Genomic DNA, 23826 nt, shown 5'->3' with positions numbered 1-23826 from the left:
TTCCTATAGGGCTACTAGCGCGATCGAGTATACCGCTTCGAGTAAATACCGCCGGATAAGGTGTATACGACGAAGACGCCCTTTTCGAGACTACTATCGAAGTTATAGCTCGTCGCGGTATATACTGCGACGTCTACGCCTTTCCGAATCGCTAAGGTATTAACGTTCCTCGCGTCCACCAATTAGAGGCCGCCGTTGTCCCGTTTTAAGCCGCACTAAGCCTAAAGGGGCCCCAACTTTTGTTGAGTTGTTATATTATTGATCACTACATTTCGATAGACTCACGCAACCATTTCTCTTCCGCGCACTACTTCTTCCCAAGTAATGGTTGACGATTAGCTTGGTATACATGGAGAACTACACACGAGCGAAAAGAGTACTAGAGCCAGCTTTCCATACTTTCACAACTCCTCAATCCCACGCATCAAAACAAAAACTCCCACCCATAACTCCCCATCCCATTCACACCCCCTCCTCCCTCTCCAAATACCCAGGCAACATCACCTCGCCCTCCGGCAGACCCTTCCTATACATCGGTAACGGCTCCTCCAAATCCTCATCATCCTCCTCCTCCAAAAAGTCATCCTCCTGATCCCCTATCTCATTATACCCTCTCGCATCACCACCCCCCAAACCCACTCGCGGCTCCAAAATCTTCACAGGAATCAAAAACTTCACCTCCGAAACCTTCCCCGCGACTTGAAACACCAACTTCACACGAAACTCATATTTCCTCTCGACTTTCGCATGCTGGAAAGCAGGCATATGTTCCGCAACAGGGCCCAAAGCAATCCTCGTTTTGTGGTGACGAAGTTGTGCAGGGAAAGTCAACGGGAAAGAAGAGGGCCTTTCTAAAATTTGCACGACGCGGATATCTTGGAAGAAATTTGAGCAGCAGCTTCGAAGGGTGAGGGAGTCGATTTTCGTTATGGCTAGGAGATGGACGGTGAAGGATTTTAGGGTTATGGGGGTGGTTGTTGTGATGGAGTCGATGGAAGTTGGGTTGAGGATGAGGTCGAATTCGAGGTTTTGGCCGGTGTGGATGTGGGATTGTCGGGAGCTGCAGAGGACGTCGAAGGGGAGGGTGGGGTAGGGTCGGCGTTCGATGTGGTGTTTGTACCACCGCGATAATCCGTGTGCGCGTTCGCTCTCTCGGAGGAGGTTTCGGCTTTGAATTGCGACGCGTTGTCGGTAGAATATTCTTTGGAGTTGTTGCGAGGGGGCCGGTGCAGGGGGTGGGACATAGTTGATGTCTTTCAAGCCAGGACCCGTAGCTCTGATTTTGATTCCGGGTAGTCTGATTTCCGCTGTGAGCTCTTGCTTTACTGCCATTTCAATGTTGTATGGGTGGTTGTAGAATTTTAGTTGAAAAGTCGGTGGAAAGCCTGCTGGTGGCTGAAGAGCGTTGACGGAAAATGGAAAGCAGTGCATTTGCCCGGCTTTTGCTCGAAAAGGTCCGGTGTGTAGACTGTGTCGATAGCTGAATAGATCCTTCGAAACTGTCGCCCAGATTCCCTGTTGAGTGCGTATTCTAAGATCTATACATCCGCGCATAATAATGTCAAGCTCGATCGGTCCGAAGAGATCTGCGGTTGATTCTGGCTCCTCTCGCCGGAGCAAATTTCTGTAAGCATGGTATCGCAAGATGATTTTTCCAGAGACTGCATCGTCCGGGCCACAATACAGTTGCGTTGCATTATCGAGACATATCTCAGCCTGCAGGCTTCCTGGCTTGAGCTTCGTCATATTTTGATTTATTCTGTGTAAAGGTTGTGATTCCGTTGTCAACAATGGTCTGCAATATTTATTTCCCGAAGACGACAGCTCACTACTGAGGACATAGTCGAAGCCCTCGAAGAAGCTCCACTATGAGGACATGCTCGAAGCCTTCGAAGCTCCACAATGAATTTGATTACCAGCATCGTGAGCTTCCAAGTTAAAGTTTCGCTAAGACCGAAGAACGGCGACCATAAAGGCGCTGGCGAAGATAATGTCAGTCTCTCGCATTGTTGCTATCTTACTGTAAAGCCACCGTCTAGTCGCACATCATCTCCATTGATGTTCAAGGCCTCGTCTCGTGCCAGGAAGTCGACAATCCTTGCAACCTCAAATGGTTCGGCAAACTAAGAAATTTGGTTAGTAAGCGAGTCAAGTGTAAAGGACACGCAACTCCTCACCTTGCCACTAGGCACAGCCTTTTGGTACTCTTCTCTCAATTTCTCGTCACCCCATGCTTTCTTCCCGAGCTCAGTCATCACAGGTCCGGGTGAGATGGAGTTTGCAGTAATGCCTCTGGGACCCCACTCAGACGCCATGCATCTGGTCAACCCAATCAACCCAGCCTTGCTCGCGCAGTACGGTCCATGATGATGAAGTGCTACATGTGCCGCCTGCGACGCGATATTGACTATTCTTCCGCCGGGCGCAGAATCTCCAGCCTTTTTGGCTGCTGCAACATAAGCGTTGGCAAACGCTTTGCCAGTCAAAGTTGGCCCGTAGAGATTGATCATGTAGTGCTTGTAGACATCATCTTCCGGGAAAGACTCCAAGGGCTGCAGGTTTACATAGCCTGCTGCATTCACCAAGAGCCAGGAAAATGCGGCATCATCTTTAGCGATGGCGGCGAAAGCGGAGTGAACCGAGGTGGCAATTGTGATATCGCATTCGTAGGCCTTCACATCGTCTGCATTGGCTCCATATGCTGATTCTATCGTGGGATCAACTCTCGATTTCTCGAAGGGAGCATAAAGTAAAGCCAGCTTAGCGCCATTGGATCGAAGAAGTTTGCCCGTCTCTGTGCCAAGACCACCTGCAAGAGGGTAAGAATTGTGATTCCCTGGTGAAGTACAACTTACCTATGCCTCCAGCGATGATTGCCAACCTTGAGGAGTATGCCATTGTGAGATGAATCGCACTCAGGTTTGTGAAGATGCAGCAGGTTATCTTGCGTGGTAGCTCGTCCGAAGTGGGGTGGGTCACTGGGGTGTTGATGGAGGCGCTTCGACCTTCCAGAATTACCGAATTGCTCTCGTTTTCCATTCGACCTTGCTGCACATTGAGATGTTCTGCAAACAGCTCACAGCACGAGCTTGATGCTTTTGCTGTGGCATGAATGCGTTCAAACAGTAATTATCGCTGGAGGAGCGGCGCAAAAGTGACCGCCTTCTATGCGGTTGCATTATTGCAGTTCTCCCTACTCCCCCAAGAGGCCTTCGAAGGACACCGCGGCACCATGACCGGTGTCTTTTGCACGCGGCCGAAAAGCCCGGATGTCATGTCAACGATCCCATGCTTCCAATTGCCAGCGCTTAGGTGTGGAAGTGCATTTCGAGGGAAGGCATACCGTCCGGCGGGAGCTCGAGTGTCAGCGTGCCACCAAGGCAGTACAGTCGTCAAAGGCTCAGACAGCATCAGCTTGTCGACCATTTGACATGGCCCAGCTCTTCAGATCTCCTCATTGATTCCATCATGCCGAGCGGGAGGTAGGTTCAACAAGGTCTTCATACCTAGTCCACGCAAGAAGAAGACACAACACGCGAGAAGTGCGTGGCACATCAAGGAGTAGGGTAGATTCCTTCCCGGACCATGCCTACTCGCTTGGCAAAAGCTTGACCAAACAGACTAATGCTTGTTCCACCCTGCTCGGCTCCTCGGCAACAATAATCACCCACGCTTCCATTGCGACGTAATACGGACCTGATGCACGCATTCGTATGAGAGCTGGACGGCTGAAGAGCGGCTGTCAGCGGTACAAGCACGGTCTTTGAAGAGTGCAGTTAATAAGTCCCTGCTCCGGCTACTCCAACCTTTCCAGTCCTTGTACTGTAAACTCAGAACTCAGACCCAAGTTGTCTGACAGGACAGGACAGGCAGGATGGCGGAAAATATCAACGCATTCACTGACGAAAAGATCCACACCTCCCCCAGCAACAGCGATCCCATTCCCATCCCCATCCCTCCCTTCTCACCCACCCAAATCATCCAACCAACCTTCATCCGCCCCCAAGACCGCAAACTCCACGACTCAGCCGTAACATTCGAAGAATACCACTACTACGCGCAAAAGACCCGAGCCGAAGAAAAAGACCTCGAGTCTCCAAAATTGCGATGGAGGGAGATTTTCAGCAGTCGTGTGAGACAGAATTCTGCTCCTTCTCCCCATCGTGATGATCCGAATTTTGATGCGGCGAAACATCCTCCTGAGGTGAATCTTTCGAATCAGTGGGATCGCATGAGGATTGGTGATGAGGAGTGGGCGAATGCGAGTCGGGCTTTGAGGACTGCGAGTTGGGGTGCGGCGTTTTATTTGGTGCGTTTGTGTTGCGAGAGAAACGAGTCTCTTTGCATTTTTTGACGATGCTCTAGATCACGACAGACATCCTTGGTCCATACGGAGTAGGTTTTGCGATGGGGACGTTAGGATGGGGACCTGGAATTGCGCTGTATACAGTGTTCGGATTCTTCGCAGGCTACAGCGGGTACCTGGTCTGGCGAATGTTTCTGGGTGTCGACAGCTACCAGTTTCCGTGCAAGAACTATGGCGATCTGGCCTTTCGGACGTGGGGCGTGACTGCACGACATATCACCAACACCATCCAAGCACTGGGTCTGTTGTTGATTTTGGGCCAAGTGACAATCCAATTCGGACAGAACATTTCGCAGGTTTCCAAGTTCCGGCTTTGCTACATCGTTTGTCCGCTTTTGTTCGTAATCACTGGCTTCGCTCTGGGTCAAGTCCGAACGCTGCGGCAACTTGGTTTGGTCGCCAATCTTGCGGTCTGGCTGAACTTGCTGGTCATCTTCATGACGATGGGATTCGTGAGCCATAGTCCGCCGAATTATGCAGCTGCAGTGCTAGGCAGTGCCGGATCTGCTGTCGATCCAGCGAGCATTACGCCGGATGCGAACGGCGTCTATCCTGCTATCGTACACTATAATGGTCTTCCTGCTTCAAATTTGGTTGGATCAATCAATGGTCTCCTGTCTGGCGTTCTTGCATATGCAGGTGTTCAGGTGAGCATCCTCTATCTGACAGGTGTATCTGCATGACATGATACTGACCTTCCCGCAGCTCTTCGTCGAATTCATGGCCGAGATGAAGCGACCGACCGACTTCCTTAAAGCCATGTGGGGCGCTCAATTCTTCATCTACACCGTATACATGGTATACGGCTGCTTCATCTACTACTACCAGGGGCAATACAGCTACAATCCGAGCTACCAGGGAGTATCGGTGTATGGCTGGCAGACTGCTGGTAATATGATCTCCCTGATGGCCGCACTTATCGCTGCTGCGCTTTACGGCAATATTGGCATCAAGGTCCTGTACAACAACGTCCTTATGGATCTGTTCAATGCGCCGCCACTCATCACCAAGAAAGGCAAGATGCTTTACGGAGCTATCGTGCCTATCTGGTGGAGCACAGCATTCATCATTGCTGCGGCAATCCCAGATTACTTTGGCTTCGTCGCGGTCATCTCAGCTTCGACTCTGCTGAACTTGACATATACGATCCCGCCTTTCCTCTCTATTGCATATGACGCGAAAAGGAACGCGATTCGGCTCGATGAAGGTGAAGGATACGATGCGACGACTGGCCAAGTTCTGAGAAACGGTCCTGCTATGCAACGCTACATTCGTGGCTTCTTTTCTGGAGGTCCCTGGCAAGTCGCGATGAATTTTTGGCATGTGATATATTTTCTTGCGAGCTTGGCGATGTGTGGACTTGGAATGTACGCGGCGGTTGAGGGAATGATTGAGGTATTCAAGAACCCTCAGGTGACGAGCTTTTCGTGCACGTCGCCGCTGAATCTGAATGCTTGAGAGTGTAGATAGGCCGGTCGGAATGAATACATGTAGCCACTTCTTCCCTCCTTCAGACTGCCCCGAGGTCCGACTGTCATTTGGTCGATTGCAGATCCCTTACCATTGAAGGTTCAGATTTCTCCTTGTTACCGGGCATCGTCTCTCGATGAGTTGGTCGTGATGCAGTGGAAAGAAAGGAGAAGTCGCAGGAGAAGACGTTGGTCGGCTCGTGCCCCCCGGCTGGTTGTGCCACAGGCATTCGTCATGGTTCACCCTGCCGAACCGAAGCTTGGGATCTGTTCCTAACTTCCTATTGATACGCCTGCTCCTGCCTCAGGACACGTTATCTAGATACTGTATGTTCCATGAATCGCAAACTTGACCTCCGTCAAAATCTATGCATGCTACGTGGGGCGTGATGCGTAGGCTGATCTGTTCTCTTTGAGTGGAAAGCAGACCACCCTACCCGGACACCGCCGCCTGGACGTCCACATGCATAAGACACAGGACATTGAAGTGCAGCATGAGCGCCAGCGCTAGCAGTAATGCGACAGCATCCACCTTGAGACCTCGTACCAACCGACTCATTTCCGGCCTGAGCGACGACGGCGATAGCAGGACCCATGCCTCCTCCGCCCGCACAGCCTCGCCAGTCCCGTCGCCATGTACTAGTCGCACGGCCTCGCCCATACCGCGTGCGCATCCGCAAAGATCAAGTCCGCAGAGTCACAGACATGATACACATACATCGGCCGGGTCGCCGGTCAGAGCTGCGGCTGCGCCAGGCAGACAAAGAAGAGCAGGCGGAGACTCGGGCACCTCCTTGTCTGGACTATGGGGAAATTCATGGAGCGCATTGCAGGGCATAGCTTCGGATCTGCTGGGCAGCGATCTGGATTCGAATAGCTCAAACAGTAATGTGCGATCGAGAAGATCGGGAAAGGGACTGAACCGCCTGCGACCTCCCTCCAACGCCCCGCCGATTCAATGGGGCCCGTCAGCATCTACATCCAACCCCCGATCCGGCGCGATAGGCGCTGGGACCACCGAAGAACAAATTGCAGCTTTCAGGGAGCAGAAGAGGAAGGATATGTTGACTGGACAGGAGACGAGTTACGCTGACGCTCTGGGCAAGTTCAAGCGGAGGCTGTCAGACGACCGCAATTCTGCCTCTGCACCACCGTGCGAAGCTGAAGATAGAGATGCGCTAGTATATCTACATCCGGTCAAGAAAGACGACACCTTGGCGGGAATCACGATACGATACAATGTTTCGGCGAACGTGCTGCGGAGAGCGAATCGCATGTGGCCGAACGACTCCCCGCAAGCACGGAAGGTGCTGATACTGCCTGTCGATGCATGTGCCGTGAAGGGCAAGCCAGTGTCAGATGCAGAGATGGATTTGTTGGGCTCAGAGAGCGAAGCGCTGTCAACACTACAAGCCGAAGAAGTACCGACACCTACCGCGACTACATATCACCAGAATGGCATCAAAGGCCAGAGTCGAGATCGAACAAACTCTACATCAACACATACGACTACGTCTGCGGCAGCTTCGACAACAGAGACCGAGCCGAACTGGCAGCACGACTCGTGGGTGCTCCTTCCCGGCAACAAGGAACCTACTGAGATAGCACGATTACCTCGCAGAGCACTTGGATACTTTCCTCCAGCACGACGGAAATCCAATTCGTACTCCGACCTTGACACGCCTTCGAGCTCGTTAGAAATATCTCGATCCAACACAGAGGACATCTTCGGCGCATCAAATACGTCATCTTCGCCTCGTGGTAGCAGTCTTCAGAGACCGCGCGGTGGGCGTCGTTTTAGCAATGCCACGAACGGCTACTTTCCTGCCTATTTGCAAGGTCCCGGTGGGGTTGGAACGATGGACAGGAATGTGCGTTTTCCGGGACCAGCGCAAGACGGCCTCAACAAGCTCATGGCCAAGCACCTTCCAGATGTCGCACCGCCTCGGAATCAGGCGTCTCTGTACCACCCAGATGTACCAATGTATAGTGAAGAACCCACGCCTGTGGCTTCGGGAGCTCAAACACCTGCATATCCACATGGACATGGTGGTGGCATGAATCTCGAGCATGTCGGCGGCGCTATTGAATCCTGGGTAAGACGATTGGCGACCAAAGCAGCTCATCCACCTACCGGGAGAGTGGCAGCTGCGCGAGCATCGGTCGGTACTCCTGGAAAAGGTGCTGGCGGGATTGGCGACCTCATTGAGATGACTGATGAATTTGAGATCGGAAATGACGAGGAAGAAGAAGAAGATAGAGGAAGGCAGGGTTCTAGTCAAGCGGCTGCAAACTTAAGACCTGGGACTACTGCGACAAGCTACTTTGATGGCGCTATTGCTCGGAGCCGAAGTGCGAGGACCGGTAAGAGCGGGAAGGATGATTGATATGTGAGCTTGATACTGAATGATAGATGCATTGTGATGCGCTGCTTTCGACCACGAGTATCCCGTCATCAGCAGATTTCAAAGGCGGTGCTGGAACGTGATGAGTTGATTTTTCCATGCCTGCCCAAAAAGGTTGTCTGTGTTCTGGTTACAGGTCTTGGCATTCTATAGTATGAGCTCCACCGCACCCGCCTTGCACTTTCCAGATATCAACAGCGGCACGGCTTTGCGACCCATCTGTGTTGATGACACTGAATGCGATGGAGGATCTACGGCATCTTCAATGACGAAGGCATCGAACACGAAGGTTTCTCGAAGCGAAGACCGCACATAATCACTTGCACCGCCTTCAAGGACCCGATGACAACTAGCTCCGTGGCGCCGGTATGCGTTCCTCGGTAGTGACGAACAGAGCGCTTGGGAATGTCATGTGCACTTTTGGAAATGTGCCAGAGGTCGTTCCGCAAAATCGAGTGCCGTTCTGGGCATCGCCATTACCTCACATCTATTAGTCTTTCGAAGTACGGGTCAAGATCAGCCGCCCTTGGCGGAGCCTGTCACTTTGGGGGCGGTACAGCCTTCGCTGGAGGCGGAGTAGAAGGCCTGGGTGGCCATGGGATAGACTGGTTCGAGGGAACCTGGGAGACGGTAGGCTGTGATGCCATTTTGGCCCAACGTGGCGGCGAGGCTCAGGTTCAGGTTCAGGTTCGCAACTTTTGATGCAGTGGTAGTGGCAATCTTTCCCACATGATTGCCGACACGGACAGCCAGCAAGTCGCAGCCAAGCGCATTGCTAAGAGTATATCGCTGAAACACGATTGCAGGTGGTCTATCGACGGTGCTTGCCATATCAGTTAGGACGATATTCAAGCGTGAGAACTTTACTTTTGCGCTGTGGATAAAATGCCGCCAAGTTGACCTGGCAGCTTCGAACCATCAATATTCGAGAGGGACGGGTGACAGCAAAGTATAGGATGAATCACATGCGGCCAGGCGACGGCTGCAACTCAACAAGTCGCCAAAGACGCGCCACGGCGGCGCCCTTCCGGCCAATTGCTTCTGAGACTATACGCCTTTCGCGATTCCTTTGACGGCGGTATGCAAGTAACAACCCTTGCTGATGCTGTCGAGGAAGAGCGTGCTAACTTGCGCGAGGCTCCGTTTAGGATACAGCTTAACGACATCTCCGTCGGGCGTCCTAATCGATCGCTTGGAGGTGCAGGCGGCGGAAATTCTCTAGCACAACGTTGCTACTGAATGTGTGGATCTCCTCGAGTACCTGCGCCCAGGGCGGCAGACTTAGCAAGCTCGGGGAGATAACTCTACCAAGAGGTACTTAGTTGGCGGTGCATGGCAGAGAAGCAAGGAGCCGCTCGTGGCTCTGCATTTGCATCAATTTGGAGGCGGGTAGGGAGATGTGGTCCGGAATGGCCTGGCCTCGATGTGTCACTTGCTCACGAGGCTCCGTGCGACACTCCGCTTGAGATGACACCCTCAGGAGTGTTGCAAACGACTACAAGCAGCACTGTGCCTCCAAATACGGTCCACGGAGAGATGAGAACCCGTGTGAAACGACAAACGTACCCTATCACACCATCTCTTCGAAATCTCGCGCCCTGTGCTCCCACAACGGGGGAAACAATAGCGTACTCGCAAAGTACGACAAGCTGCAGAGTGCCTCTAACCTGACAGAAACGCTGGCATATTCTATGTGAAGTGCTAGGCGAGCTTCCCACATCGCCTCACCAATACGGAACTCGGGTTTAAAAAGACATACAGTATTAACGCGAACTCCACCGAGCAGTACAGACTTTCATCTTACAAGGAAGCACATCCATCTCACAAGGAAGCACATCACAGACGACGTGAAAACCACATCGCCTCCCCACCACAGACCTCCGATTTGCAAAGACACAGCATAAAAGCGAACTTCCAACGAGCAGCACAAACCTTTATTCCACAAGGAAGCACATCATCAAAAACAACGTAAAGTAAAAACCCCCATCCCCTCACCACCACAGCCCTCCAAATCCAACACTCCACACAACAACGCCGCAAAATCCATCTAGAACCCTCGTGCGTCAACTTATAAGGAAGCACATCATAAAACACATCATCAAAGACAACACATACATCCCCTCACCACCCCACGCCCTCCAACCCCAACCCCTCAAAACCCACTCCCCACCCTCGTATATCAATTCACAAAGAAGCAAGCACGAAAAAAATCACATAGAAAGAAGGAAAGAGAGGCAAGTTTTCACCAAACCAACAAACACAATCTCATTTCTCGAAGCTATCTACAAATCTGGGTCCTCGTCGGCCGGTACCTCACCCATAAACAACGCCTCACTGGCGCAGAATGCGCACTCGGATTTGGTGGCGTGCTCGCCGCCGTTTGGATGGCGGGGGCAGGGCTCAGCGGAAGAAGAGGGAGCGGCGGCAGGAGGGCTCACCTGCGTGGCGCTTCTCATCTCTGGTGGTGCCGTGGTGGTGGTGGTGGAGTTGAGGTCGGTGGATGGGACCTCGGGAGCGGACGGCACGCTCACTTGAGCGGCGCTTCTGATCTCTGGTGGCGGCATGGTGGTGGTGGGTGCGAGGTCGGTGGTTGTGACCTGCTGGAAGAGAGGAGCGACGGTGACGGGAGCGGCGAGGTGACGGAAGGTGATGGTGGTGCCGGTGATGCTCGCGCGGCAGATGGGTGCGAAAATGGCCGGTGGGAGAGGCGTTGGCTGCGGGCGAGTGAGAGGGCGGAGCGGCTGGACCGGGAGAGGAGCGGCGAAGAGAGGGCGCAGCGGGATGAAGGCGGGTGTCTCTGGGACGAGACGGTGCTTGCGCTCCCAGTTCTCGTGCTCGCGTCTCTTCTGCTCGATGTCGAGGGCCGTTGGTGGTGCTGGGAGGTGCTCAAGAACCGGGTATGGGACAGTCTTGGCAGAAAGCTTGCTCTCGTAGCGGCGTTTGACGGCCTCTTTCACGCGGCGGAGGTGCTCTTGGTTGCGGGCTTGGATGGGTGAATATATCTTTCGATAGTACTCGTCGTTTCGGGCGTCGAACTTGGCTTTGATGATGCCGCCGAGAGCGCAGAGAAGGGAGAAAACCAGGAGGGAGGCGAGAGCGGAGCAGACGAGGACGAAGCCGAAGCCGATGGTGCTGAGCATGCGCTCGATTTTGGCGCGCGAGATCTCCATATTGGCCAAGGCCAGGAGCAGGACGACGAGGCGGGCGACGGTGAAGAAGGTCGTCTTGACCTCCGCGAAAGACAACATTGCTTCGACCAGCGAAGGCTTGATGTCGGTGTCTGGGTTGGATGTGGGTGGCGCGGAAGGTTGCTGCTGCTCGAGTTGTGCTTGAGTGAGGCGGTGGTGGTGTCTCTCTTCGAGTGGCTGCTGGTTTGGTGGTGATGAGAAAGGAGAGAAGATTCTGAGAGAAGAAATGGACTTCTAAATAGTCAGACATGAGGTGAGGTTTGACACTGACAATAGCATTCAGCAACAATAGCGAGAGTCGAAGGGAAGGGGAGAGCCAGTGACAATAGGAGATTCCCAGAAGTCAATAGCGGTTTGCAGCACAATGGCAATTCTTGAGATGGGAGGTGTTGGAGAGGATAGAAGCACAATAGCAGGGAAATGCAGAAGTGGACGTGGCTGACATGAAGCGCCAGCATTGTTTGCTATTGTGAGGTTGCGTGAGCTGCTACAATTGCTGCTCTGAGACAGCAGACATCAGATGCCGGAGCAGTCTTGCTGCTGGCGGACAATATGATGTTCCAGCTGCATGTCGCGAAGCGATTGTTCCGCACAGACCACATCGACTTTCCAGCATGAATGAATGTAGGCGCCGTAGGTGGCGTGGATCAAGATGGGAGAGGCAGGCAAAGCAGCGGCCGATGGAGATGTCGTCGACAATGAGCGCGCTATTGTGCACGCCGGGTAGGGTCTCAGCGAGGGCAGTTGGATAGGGTGCCATGCAAGCCTGAGGCCGTCACAGCCTGAGGCATGATGGGTGAGTAGGCGTCGCTCTGATTTTGAGAACTGAGAAGCCCGTCCAAGATGTGCTGCCCCTGTACCTACTTGTTCTGTTCTGCTTGACCTCCTGCTCCATCTCCATGACTATCGATAGGAAATGAAGTCTGAAATTATTCCCGGCTCCAGCTTCGGCTTTTAGTTCTACGGCTCGACCCGCGACTGCCAATTCAAGAACAAGCCGGCAAGAATGCCACGAGCCACTATTCTACCCGAGATCCAGTCCGAGATGTCTTCTGAAAAATCAGAACGAAGCATTGTATGTGAGCCGCACGATCGGCGTAGGAGAAATCTGCTTCCCAGGACAATTGCGCTCGGGTTGACGTCCACATGCAGGCCTCAGAGAGCAGGAAAGATGGACGGAAGAGATTGTAGGTGCAACGGAAGATACACTGCACTACCCCGGCGCCGGGAATAACAGCCACTCACACCGTGTTGGCTTTTGGACGCACGTTATTAGCTGTACGTTGACGATAGCAGGAGCTTGTGCTTTGCCGCGCCGAAAAGGCACGATGCCGGACAATATAACATCAACGGGTGAGGGAGACTAGGCACCTCCACCATCTCGTTTCTCTACTCCCACCGCAAGCATACATTCCTCCTACTTCCTAACCTTCGCTTGAGAGCCCGCCTGCTGCAGACGTTGCGTGGAAACATGCTTTGAAGGAACAGAAAGAGCCATTGACTCGATAGACCCGCTCGCCCACACACCCACAGTCTGCCATCACGCATTGGGCAGGCTATGGCACAATCAATGCGAAGAGCCTTCCTGGACGCCACCTCGGCCTTTCGAACGACCTCCCCATCAATCACATCACAATCCAGCCCGGTGTGGCGAAGACGAAGCACTCCAAACGCGTCCCAAAACAGCACAAGTCAGCGAAGAACCTACCTTGGTCAGACACAACGAAGACGAGCCACAACTTCGGCAGAAACCACATTCTCCAAGTATCCCATCATAGATCACCACTACGATGCCATTGTCGTGGGAGCTGGTGGCGCAGGCCTCAGAGCAGCTGTGGGTCTAGCAGAGTCCGGCTTGGAAACAGCATGCATCACGAAACTGTTCCCCACTCGATCGCATACGGTAGCCGCACAAGGAGGAATCAATGCAGCACTCGGCAACATGACTGAAGACGACTGGCGGTGGCACATGTATGACACAGTAAAAGGAAGCGATTGGCTCGGAGATCAAGATGCAATACATTATATGTGCAGAGAGGCTCCAAAAGCAGTGTATGAATTGGAGAACTACGGCATGGCTTTCTCGCGGACAGAAGACGGCAGAATATACCAACGAGCACTGGGAGGGCAAAGCTTGAACTATGGCAAAGGTGGCCAAGGTGTGCGGTGCTGCTCGGCTGCCGATCGAACAGGGCATGCTATGTTGCACACACTGTACGGGCAGAGTGTGAAGGTGAGCATGCAATTCAAAGAAAGCCAATAAAGCCTGAAATGCTGACAATTTGCGCCAGCACAACACCAACTTCTTCATAGAATACTTTGCGATAGATTTGCTCATGGTCGACGGTGAATGCGTCGGCGTTCTCTGCATGTCAATGGAAGATGGTACTCTGCACAGAGTATTTGCGAGAAACACCGTCCTTGCGACAGGTGGATATGGACGAACGTACTTTTCAGCTACGTCAGCACACACCTCGACAGGAGACGGCAATGTAAGTATTGAAGGGGGAGTAAGCGGCAAACCGCGTTCTGACCTTGCGACAGGCCATGGCATCACGAGCGGGTCTGCCAAACCAAGACTTCGAGTTCATTCAATTCCACCCTACAGGCATCTATGGCGCCGGTGTGCTGATCACAGAAGGATCGAGAGGTGAAGGCGGCTACCTTCTAAACAGCAACGGCGAGCGCTTCATGGAACGATACGCACCTACGGCCAAAGACCTAGCATCTCGCGACGTAGTCTCTCGAAGCATGCACATGGAGATTCGAGCAGGACGCGGCGTAGGACCAGAGAAAGATCACGTCTACCTCCAACTCAGCCATCTCCCCAAAGACCTCATCATGGAACGCCTCCCGGGAATCGCAGAAACCGCCAGCGTCTTCAGCGGCGTCGACGTAACAAAAGAACCCATCCCCGTCCTCCCCACAGTCCACTACTGCATGGGCGGCGTCCCCACGAACTGGAAAGGCGAAGTCCTCAACGTCGACCCCTCGAGCGGCAAAGAAAAAGTCGTCAAAGGCCTCTACGCCGCCGGAGAAGTGGCCTGCGTCAGCGTCCACGGCGCAAACCGTCTGGGCGCCAACAGCCTCCTCGACATCGTCGTCTTCGGCCGAGCCTGCGCCCTCGACATCGCCTCGAAAAACTCAAAAGGCCAACCCCACAGCCCCGTCCCCGAAAACATCGGAATGGACTCTTTGGACTGCATGGAAAAAATCCGGTGCGCAGATGGAGAGAAACTCAGCGCGGAAATCCGTGCGGACATGCAACGGATCATGCAATCTGAAATTTCCGTCTTCCGCACTCGCGAAGCTTTGGAACGAGGGAATTCGAAAATGCAGAGTGTGCAAACAGATTTCGAGACGAGGTTGGCGGTGAGGGATCGCAGTATGATTTGGAATTCGGATTTGATTGAGACGTTGGAGTTGAGGAATTTGTTGACGTGTGCGGCGCAGACGGCGAAGAGTGCGCTTTTGAGGGAGGAGAGCAGGGGGAGTCATGCGCGAGAGGATTTTGTGGAGAGGGATGATGAGCATTGGATGAAGCATACGCTTTCGTGGCAGCGAAATGTTGGGGAGGAGGTGCGGATTGGGTATAGAGGGGTTGTCATGGGGACTTTGGATGAGGGGGAGATGGGGAGTATTCCGCCTGTTAGGAGGACGTATTAGGATATAGTATAAATGTAGGTATACTATAGCGGGATGGAGGGCTCGCTTATGTCTCTGATGTTTCCCACTCTTCGCCACAATCGTCGCAGCGCTCATATGTCGTTGTGGAGTCCGATCCGCAAGACTGGCATCCGCCCTCTTGATGCTGCATCGCTTTCAATATCGCTCGATGCTTCTTGTCAAGCGGACAAGACTTACACAGATTGTCATCGCAGTTCGCTCTCCCGTTCACAATCGTACAACACCCTGCCTCGACTCTCGACACGCTCGTGGTCGTCATCTCGCAACTGTTTTTCCGACACTCGTACTCTTCTTCCCCGACCCAGAGCGTAAAGTCGCGCCTGATTCTTGCTTCAGTGAACTTGCCCGATTTCGCAGTGTTCTTAGCAAGCTCAATCACCCCGAGCAACATTTCCGAAGTCTCATACATCGCGCACCCCGGCTCGTTGATATCTTTATACTGCCCCATATCCAGGTTCTCCTCGTTCCACTCCGTGACATCGACGTGGAACACGAGTTTCTCCGTGCCAGTGGAGTGTACACACCATCGGAAGAAATCTAAGAGGCCCTCGGCGCATGTCCAGCGGTCTTTTAATGTTAACCAGATTTTTCGGAGGTGAGGGCGGTTTTTGGGGCCGATGGAGTCGAGCCAGGAGATCAGGTAGGTGAAGTCGCAGCGGTGGATGTGGATGTCGAAGTCGTTGCTGCTGTAGAAAATTGAAAGACTCTCGTCCCGGATTTGGTGGTTTACTTTGCTCAGGGCTGGTTGGATGGCGTGTATTCGGGTTTTGTGTGTGCAGAGGCTGGGGAGCATGGGGAAGGTTTCGCTGGAGCTTAGAAGTACGAGTTCGTAGATTCGGTTTCGGAGTTCTGGAGGCAGATCCAGGAAGGGGAAGGGTTTGATGATTTTCTGTGGTTTTCTTGGTTAGCATAAGCTGATGTGTTTTGCTTTGCTTGTTGTGGAAGCTTACGTTGGCTTGGGTGGCCATGTCGTGAAGTCGTTTCCGCTGCTGAGGTGCCATGAATCTACCACGCCCGATGAGTGCACGTAAGGCCGTGTCCAGCTCGTCGGTGGACGGTGCGCTGTCTGCGGGAGATGAATCCATCGCTGTGAGAATTTTTTTCCCATCGGATTTGGGAGCTGTGGAGTGCACATGTTGTGGTAGTGCAGAGGGGATGGCAGCATTGGACGCAGCTTGAAGGTAGCAGTGTCGTTCGATGAGGAAGTCGCGACATGGCTTCGCATCTCACTTCTCCGATGTGCTCTTGCATCTTTGCTGTACCATGAAACGGCATTGAACCAGGAACACTGGAGCGGCGAAATTCTCCATTCGCCTCCTTACTCTCGCTCATGGCACACGATGTCTCACGCTGTACGGTCGCCAGCGTCATTGTCAACTTCCAGCGAACGCTCCAATCATTGGCAAGAGCACGAATGATATCCTCAGCTGGACGTGACCTCCATCGTTCCACGAGTCATGCCACACGGAATTCTTGGCAGGAGGAGAAGCTCTTTGCCCAGTGAGCTTGAAAGCAAGCTTAAACAAGCCAGAGCCGAAGCAAAGAGCCTACCGAATGCACTACCGTGATGTCGATGACTTTGGTTCGGTGGCTTGCTCTCCGCACCCAGACGCCTTTCTTGGCGGACGTCTTCCTCGGTGCTTCCACGCTGATCACTGTTCTACGGTGCAAGCTCCACACAACTACACAGCCTCCTCTGCAGTAGCTCGAACACTAGTCTCGGCATGATGCACCTTCGCAGCGACTGACTGGCCGAGAGACAACAACATGACTGGCTTCGACCAAGACGGCATGCAAGCATCAGTCAAGCTCGATGCAAGCCATCGCTGCTCAGCAGAAGCCAACCCAACCGGCACGGACACGACCTACTGCTTTCTGGAAAGATCGTACGCGAGCAGAGACGAACAGAGAGTATCATGAGTTCCCAGCTGCAGAGATAGCACTGCCTAGGGCCGATCCGTAGAGATGGAGGCCACTATAAGTGACGAACAATGCCTCACGCTGTTCAGTTTCAGTAAGTGCTGGCTCACTTTGAACCACCAGCATGCATTTCTCTTCTTTCGCGACTGTTGCGGCTCTTGTTGCTACTGCGTGTGCAGCACCAGCCAATGTCCAGCGCCATGTCCTTCACCAGAAGCGTGCTCCATCCCACAACTGGATCAAGAGAGATCGTGTCCACAGCGAGTTGACCCTGCCAATGCGCATTGGCTTGACTCAGTCGAACTTGGACAAGGGCCATGAGTTGCTCATGGAGGTGTAAGTCGCTGTACAGAAACCAGTAATCGAATGCTACTGACGATCAACACAGTGCCGATCCGGCCTCTCCCAAATACGGCAAGCACTACACTGCAGAGCAGGTCCACGAGCTCTTCGCTCCAGCCACCGAAGCTGTCGACGCCGTTCGAAGCTGGCTCGAGTCTGCCGGTGTCGAAGGCCACCGTATCACACAATCTGTCAACAAGCAATGGATGGAGCTAGATCTCTCCACTGCTGAGGCAGAGGCACTTCTCCAGACCAAGTACCACTTCTTCGAACATGCACAAAGCGGCAAGACCACTATCGGTTGTGATCAGTATGTTTCTTTTTCGATAGTCAATTGCAGAGCCTTGCACTGACTTGGTTAAGGTACCATGTGCACGAGGACGTCAAGGACCACGTTGACTACATCACCCCGGGCATCAAGCTGCTCGCTTCACGCAAGCCAAAGAAGGCCGAGCTAGAGAAGCGTACTTTCGGATGGGGCAAGGAACCAACGCTGCCACCGCTCAAGGCTCCCCTGCCAGCATCACTCACCGACCTTCTGCTGAAGCCTCTTGAGGTCCTCTGCGACATTGCAATCATTCCAGGTTGCATTAAGCTCATGTACAACTTCACCGATGCCACAACCGCACAGAAGGGCAACGAATTGGGTATTTTCGAGGACCTCGGTGACTACTACGCTCAAGAGGATCTCAACCTGTTCTTCGCCACCCTTCAGCCTCGCATTCCCCAGGGTACTCATCCAACGCTGGAGGGCGTCGATGGAGGCACTGCGCCAACTTCGGTCGCAAACGCTGGCCCAGAGTCCGATCTTGACTTCCAGATCAGCTACCCAATCATCTACCCACAGAATTCCATTCTTTTCCAGACTGATGACCCAGTGTACGAGGCCAACTACACCTACAATGGCTTCTTGAACAACTTCTTAGACGCCATCGATGGCTCGTACTGCACATACAGCGCTTTCGGCGAGACTGGCAACAGGCAAGTAAAACGTATCTTTGGATGGTTGTCAAAGTACTAACAGCAAGCAGCGAGGACGATCCACCATACCCACACAATGTCCCAGGCGGCTACAACAAGCCACTCCAGTGCGGTGTCTACAAGCCAACCAACGTCATCTCCGTCTCATATGGTGGTCAAGAGGCCGACCTCGACTTCAACTACCAGAAGCGTCAATGTAGCGAGTTCATGAAGCTCGGCATGCAGGGTGTTTCCGTCCTCATCTCATCTGGTGACTCAGGTGTCGCTGGCCCAGCTGGAGACGACAGCGACAACGGCTGTCTTGACGGTGGCAAGACCTTCAGCCCAGACTTCCCTGCTTCTTGTCCATACATCACTGCCGTGGGGGCTACTCTCCTGACCGGCAGTGCCTCCAAGGACCAGGAGACTGCTGTCACCCGTTTCGGATCCGGAGGTGGCTTCAGCAACATCTACGCTATCCCGAGTTACCAGAAGACTGCTGTCAGCAACTACTTGACTGCGCACACGCCACCATACAAGTCCTACGCCACTCAAGCCGAGCGCTCCGCCGGCGGTGTCTGTAAGAACAAACATCCTCGCGCTGAAGAGCATCAACACTAACTTTTTTCCAGACAACCGCACCGGCCGTGCCTACCCAGACGTCTCAGCCGTCGGTGACAACATCGTCATCTTCAACAAAGGTGCTCCAACTCTCATCGGAGGCACATCTGCATCCTCCCCAGTCTTCGCCAGTATCTTGACCAGAATCAACGACGAGCGCTTGAAGGCTGGCAAGCAGCCTGTAGGATTCGTCAACCCAGCTCTGTACGCAAACCCTCAAGTTCTTCATGATATTACCCAGGGTAACAACCCTGGCTGTGGAACAAATGGATTCGCTGCAAGCTCTGGTTGGGACCCGGTCACTGGATTGGGAACTCCTAATTACCCGGCTATGTTGAAGTTGTTCTTGAGCCAGCCGTAGGGTGTTTGTAGGGAATGGAATTATTTTTGGGATTGATGCAGATGGAATTTATGATGAATGATATCGACAGTGAATGAATGAAAATGAAGACATAAGATGTCAGAATTCGGACTGCTTCATGCCATCAATCCTATCTTTTACTACGCCGAGCCATCCAGTCAATGTGTTTGTTTCTGTACCGAGTCTCAATTCCTCGGAGTGATAGTCGAGAGCTGCTGTGATCTCTTTGCGATTTAGGCTTCACAGGATTTGAAGGATCGTGAGGCGGAAATATGAGGCATTCATACATTAGCGTTTACAGGGATCTTTACGCACGTCCGCAGTCCGCTCCCGCAACGACGTGCATCCCGAACGCCAGTAGCTTGATGAGTGTTAGACATTGAAACATCGTCGCATTCGTCTTCATCCACTCTACCGCCCTTGGAAAGAACACAAGATCGCCGTGCCAACATCGTCCAGCTATCCGACGCCACCTCGATACAAGAAGCCGCCGAAACGACGAAGAACGAGCGCAACGGCGCATCAGAAGGAAGAGCAGCGAATGCGCAAGTGAGCACACTCAAGTGAGGCAGGGAGTGAGAAATACAGCATGAATGCCCGCGGCGGTATGTGTCTACCCGTGTCATGTGAAGAGTGACATCGTTTGCGCATACACCCTTCCACCCTCCATCTCAACCCTCACGCATACCATCACACACAACCCCCTCAATCATGGCTCCTAAGCAACGCAGCAAGCTCAAGAAGCCAGCGACATTCCTTGATGTCCCTGCCTTGTTTGATAACAAGTCAGACACAACGACTGACAGTGGCGTCGATGACACAGGCAATCAAGGGCAGCCGCTCCGCAATATTAGCATGAATGCATTCGGCAACCAGCAGAGCACGCGACAGACACCTCGACTGCAAAATACTCAAAAGACAGGACTTGGTAATGGCAATGCAGGTGCCAATTGGGCCTTCGGTGCTCCTTCGTCTGGGGGCTTCGGAGGGCTGGGAGGAGCGCCTGGCTTAGGCCAGCCGCGACCTGGTCAGCTATCGGGCTTCGCACAGGTTATGGGCGGTGGTGGGCAGCCGCAAATTGACATGAGGTAAGGCAAAGTTTCCCTTTCTTTCGTTCTCGGCGCATGGAGGTGGTCAGTGATTGGCAACGGCAACGGCAGCAAGGCAAGGCAAGATGAATATGAGTACGGATCGATGTGAGCGAGGCACTCCTCTCATCTTCTTGAAATTTCGCTGCGACTCGCTACCTCTGGACATTTCGGGAGGCGATATTCGGCAGTCGGCGGAGGTGATCCAACTTCACTTCCAGCTAAGGCAATCGCGTCAACGGCTGCGGTGTGCTACTTCTTCGTCATTCGGCTTTGCAGTGCACTTGAATACATCCACCAACTGCCATTGCCATTGCCATTGCCATAGCCACCGCCGACTGCCATCGCCTTGTCTTCTCACGTCGTCCATCGAGCTGCCAACTCGCCAGGATGTCGTTTCGTGGAAGACAGGAGACCAAGAAGGCTAACTTCAACTATGACAGTGACTTTCCATCCTTATCAGGTCAGCCTCGTCCTCAGCAATCCACGGCTGGTGGCTGGAACAGTGCAGCGATCCGTCAGCCCACAACTCAGCCGCACCAAGCTCCACCGCAGCCGGGTCCAAATCAGCAACAGCAACGCGCTCCATCTGCAGCGCCATCGCATCACTCTCTCGACCAGTTCGATGGTCAACGCTCGCATCCGCAGTCCACAGATCGTGGTGGTGGAGGCGGAGGAGGAGATGAGCAGTTTCCACCACTTCACAATCAAGGCCCTGCCGACGCTCCGCGACAGACCCACGGTTTAGGCAGTGCAACCCTCGGCTCGCCTGACGACACTCAAGCACAATTAAATGGTCCTCAAGCACAGCTGCCAATCCGCGAGGTGTCTGGGAGCAGCAATAGCTTCCCGTCTGTCCAACAAGCCCCCATAGGCACCAGTCAACCGACACCACAATCTCAGCCGCCTTCCGCCCAGAGTCAGACGCAAACAGCACCGGCCAATTCGACCGCACCACCGACCAAGCGTTGGGTTGACTTGACTGAAAACGAGCGATGGGGTCTCGGTGGTCTCAATGCAATGTTCGATGCAAGACGGCAGCTTGAAACACCTGGTGGTCAAGTCGATGAAACGATGCCTGCCAAGTGGCGCAATGCCACCTTGTTCATGGGCCAGGATCTCAACACGCTCGGCTTAGATCTCGACAGCGCAGAACCACTCTATCCGACCTTCACGCCGTTCCCGGCGCACAACACCTCGGGATCTTCGTACGACTTCAAAGACAAGCATCCTATACCTCACTTCACGCTTCCAGCAGCGTACACGGTGAACAACGTCCCTGCGATGCACACTCGGATGGGTAGTTTCAGCGAAGGTGAGTAGCACATGCTCCCAGCTCGTGACACTGCTAACATAGCTCCACAGAGACTCTCTTCCAGTGCTTCTACACCATGCCTGGCGACATCTGTCAGGAGCTTGCCGCCTGCGAACTCGTTACGCGCGATTGGCGCTGGCACAAGGTGCTTAGACAATGGCTGCAGAAGGATTCGCGAGAAACGACTTCGAACATTCCAATCTACGATCTTACCAATGGTGCAACGCCTGGTCAGCCATCTGTCAGGCTCAGCGAGAACACCGAGCGTGGCGTGTACGTCTTCTTCAATCAGTATGAGTGGCGTCGCGAGAGACGCGAATTCACGCTGGACTACGAACATCTGGAACTTGCCAAGACCAACCCAATGATCAGCACTTTGAGTAGCGATCGGAGCAATGGCAACATGGCCGGCCTGGATCCTAACAGCTTTCCCGCCTCGGGCGGCCTTCAAGCCCGGCAGAACTCGGTCATCTCAGGCGGTGCTTAGGAAGCTCGCGTGATGAAAGGCTCGGACTGCAGCGGCATTCATGATTCGTTGAAGAAGACGTCCAATTGGGACGAAGAGTGTAGGGCGCTTGGTCGACGTCTTGGAACCATGCCCGTGACAAAGCCCATCTCAAAGCCCGCCTCCAAGCTCACCTCGGAGGCTTTGAAGAAGGCAGAGGAGAAGATGGCGTCTCTAGGCATTTGAGGCAGGAATACGACATACGACTTTTGATATCATGGCTGGCTTTGGACTACCTCATAGGAAGGAGGGAATTGGACCTGGCTGGCAGCATGCATTTAAGATCACGCGCGAAGCACGATCAGATACGTCCCTTGCTTTGGATGTTTCTTGAGGAGCTCGCCCGTGCCCACATACTACGAAACGACTCGGATGATCCCCGAGCGATGGATAATAGTGTAACATCAGAGATGAGCACTACTTGTTCTTGGAGAGATGAAAATGCTGTATACAGCAGCCAGAAAATCGTTAATGGTGTCATTACGGTCCCTGAAGTTGTCCTGTCTTGAATTTCTGCTGTTCATGCACATATATAGGGTTCTCTGCTTGCGGTGATGTGAACAGTCTTATTATCTGGGCTGACGAGTTTTGTGTTGTGGGGCAAGCACGGCGAGAAAAGAAAGAAAAGGTAAGTGATGATGGAGCAAAGTTCTTTCATCGATTCTAGATGCTTGCAGCGCAGATGTCATGCATGCTTGATGCTGGCTAGAATGGAATGCATGCAAGTTAGAATGGCACCCTTCATGTACCGACCGGCCGGGAAACTCAAACGGAACGGACCTGTTCTTTTTTTTTTCGGCGATCAATAAATACTTTGGAGTGAGAAAGGTGATCGACAGGCGAGTGGCACGCTGCTGGCACGAGCGGCGACGTCATCTTAGCCGCATGAGGGATCAATCGAACTCCAGTACGATCGATCGCAGACGAGATTCCTTGATCTACTTACTGTTTGCAAAAGGTCGTTGATGCTCGCGAGCGAGGAATTTATGGTTGGTTGGTTGGTTGGTTGGTTGGTTGGTTGGTCTGGTATAGAGGAGATAGCTCCTCGACTCTTTACTTATATAAGTCAAAGTAGGACCTTACCCTCCCACTACACGTATCGAAAGGCAATAGCACCGATATCTCGTTATTTTTTTTTTCTTTCGCTACTTTTTTTTCTTTTAGGCGCGAGAAGGATAGAAAGAAAGAGAAAGAAAAGATCGATGGTTTATCTGCAAAATCTCGTGCGCCCTTATATATCGCAATGCATGGTTGGTTTTCTTTTTGAGCTTTGGGACTTTTTTTTTTTTTGAGAGAGAGAGACCTTCGTGATCGGCGTGAAAATTCTACATCCGATGTCAGTGATCTGGTCACGGCAGAACGGCATTCTCCATTGCGCCACTTCTCATATATTGGCTTGCTCCAGTCCGTCCTCCACAGATGACAGGCTATGGCTTGCGTGCTGTGATGCTATGGCAGCGAATCACTTTGAGAGCACATTTCCATTGTCCGGACTATGCTACTATAGGACTATCTCGGGGCGCAAGCGGAGATGGGATGAGAGACAGAATTCAATGCAGGAGAGTCTTTGGTAGCGAAAGGTATCATAGTCTTCCTGCT

The 23826-nt window shown here is 53.0% G+C and overlaps 7 protein-coding genes across 7 annotated transcripts; 4 read left to right on the top strand and 3 right to left on the bottom strand.

The window, feature by feature from the left end:
- Positions 1 to 330: 330 nt before the first annotated feature.
- MYCFIDRAFT_87949 (uncharacterized protein) lies at positions 331 to 3555 on the bottom strand (the record flags this gene model as incomplete). Its single annotated transcript, XM_007932200.1, has 5 exons — positions 331 to 1515; positions 2022 to 2123; positions 2178 to 2809; positions 2916 to 3065; positions 3507 to 3555. The coding sequence occupies 5 exons, from the start codon at positions 3553 to 3555 to the stop codon at positions 463 to 465; spliced, it is 1986 nt and encodes a 661-aa protein (XP_007930391.1). The 3' UTR covers positions 331 to 462.
- A 319-nt stretch (positions 3556 to 3874) lies between these two features.
- On the top strand, positions 3875 to 5824 carry MYCFIDRAFT_37637 (uncharacterized protein; the record flags this gene model as incomplete). Its single annotated transcript, XM_007931499.1, has 3 exons — positions 3875 to 4309; positions 4366 to 5013; positions 5072 to 5824. The coding sequence occupies 3 exons, from the start codon at positions 3875 to 3877 to the stop codon at positions 5822 to 5824; spliced, it is 1836 nt and encodes a 611-aa protein (XP_007929690.1).
- A 4681-nt stretch (positions 5825 to 10505) lies between these two features.
- On the bottom strand, positions 10506 to 12576 carry MYCFIDRAFT_178311 (uncharacterized protein; the record flags this gene model as incomplete). Its single annotated transcript, XM_007932199.1, has 9 exons — positions 10506 to 10522; positions 10558 to 11608; positions 11677 to 11694; positions 11753 to 11915; positions 11944 to 11992; positions 12022 to 12158; positions 12208 to 12406; positions 12442 to 12480; positions 12519 to 12576. 9 exons carry the CDS (start codon positions 12574 to 12576, stop codon positions 10506 to 10508), a joined length of 1731 nt encoding a protein of 576 aa, XP_007930390.1.
- A 253-nt stretch (positions 12577 to 12829) lies between these two features.
- Positions 12830 to 15139, top strand: MYCFIDRAFT_87948 (uncharacterized protein). The gene is made up of 3 exons (XM_007932198.1): positions 12830 to 13661; positions 13720 to 13920; positions 13973 to 15139. The coding sequence occupies exons 1-3, from the start codon at positions 12987 to 12989 to the stop codon at positions 15092 to 15094; spliced, it is 1998 nt and encodes a 665-aa protein (XP_007930389.1). The 5' UTR covers positions 12830 to 12986; the 3' UTR covers positions 15095 to 15139.
- A 1-nt stretch (position 15140) lies between these two features.
- MYCFIDRAFT_178309 (uncharacterized protein) lies at positions 15141 to 16841 on the bottom strand (the record flags this gene model as incomplete). Its single annotated transcript, XM_007932197.1, has 7 exons — positions 15141 to 15662; positions 15697 to 16340; positions 16378 to 16436; positions 16465 to 16505; positions 16528 to 16632; positions 16676 to 16775; positions 16804 to 16841. The coding sequence occupies 7 exons, from the start codon at positions 16839 to 16841 to the stop codon at positions 15141 to 15143; spliced, it is 1509 nt and encodes a 502-aa protein (XP_007930388.1).
- Positions 16842 to 17140: 299 nt separating this feature from the next.
- Positions 17141 to 19319, top strand: MYCFIDRAFT_58745 (uncharacterized protein; the record flags this gene model as incomplete). Its single annotated transcript, XM_007931579.1, has 5 exons — positions 17141 to 17371; positions 17424 to 17687; positions 17741 to 18362; positions 18413 to 18917; positions 18970 to 19319. The coding sequence occupies exons 1-5, from the start codon at positions 17160 to 17162 to the stop codon at positions 19317 to 19319; spliced, it is 1953 nt and encodes a 650-aa protein (XP_007929770.1). The 5' UTR covers positions 17141 to 17159.
- Positions 19320 to 21481: 2162 nt separating this feature from the next.
- Positions 21482 to 22209, top strand: MYCFIDRAFT_37598 (uncharacterized protein; the record flags this gene model as incomplete). The annotated part of the gene is made up of 2 exons (XM_007931495.1): positions 21482 to 21722; positions 21773 to 22209. 2 exons carry the CDS (start codon positions 21482 to 21484, stop codon positions 22207 to 22209), a joined length of 678 nt encoding a protein of 225 aa, XP_007929686.1.
- Positions 22210 to 23826: the final 1617 nt, after the last annotated feature.

This window comes from Pseudocercospora fijiensis (assembly GCF_000340215.1).
Source record: "Pseudocercospora fijiensis CIRAD86 unplaced genomic scaffold MYCFIscaffold_8, whole genome shotgun sequence".
Taxonomy (NCBI): domain Eukaryota; kingdom Fungi; phylum Ascomycota; class Dothideomycetes; order Mycosphaerellales; family Mycosphaerellaceae; genus Pseudocercospora; species Pseudocercospora fijiensis.
The sequence above is the reverse complement of the archived record's forward strand: the minus strand, read 5'-3'. Positions and strand labels throughout refer to the sequence as shown.

What these genes read in the sequence shown, in the direction of transcription:
- MYCFIDRAFT_87948 (XM_007932198.1), top strand. Translation starts at nt 12,987, where the DNA reads ATGGCACAATCAATGCGAAGAGCCTTCCTGGACGCCACCTCGGCCTTT. An exon ending in TGTACGGGCAGAGTGTGAAG is followed by an intron (nt 13,662 to 13,719) that starts GTGAGCATGCAA and finishes AATTTGCGCCAG; the next exon opens with CACAACACCAACTTCTTCAT. An exon ending in CCTCGACAGGAGACGGCAAT is followed by an intron (nt 13,921 to 13,972) that starts GTAAGTATTGAA and finishes ACCTTGCGACAG; the next exon opens with GCCATGGCATCACGAGCGGG.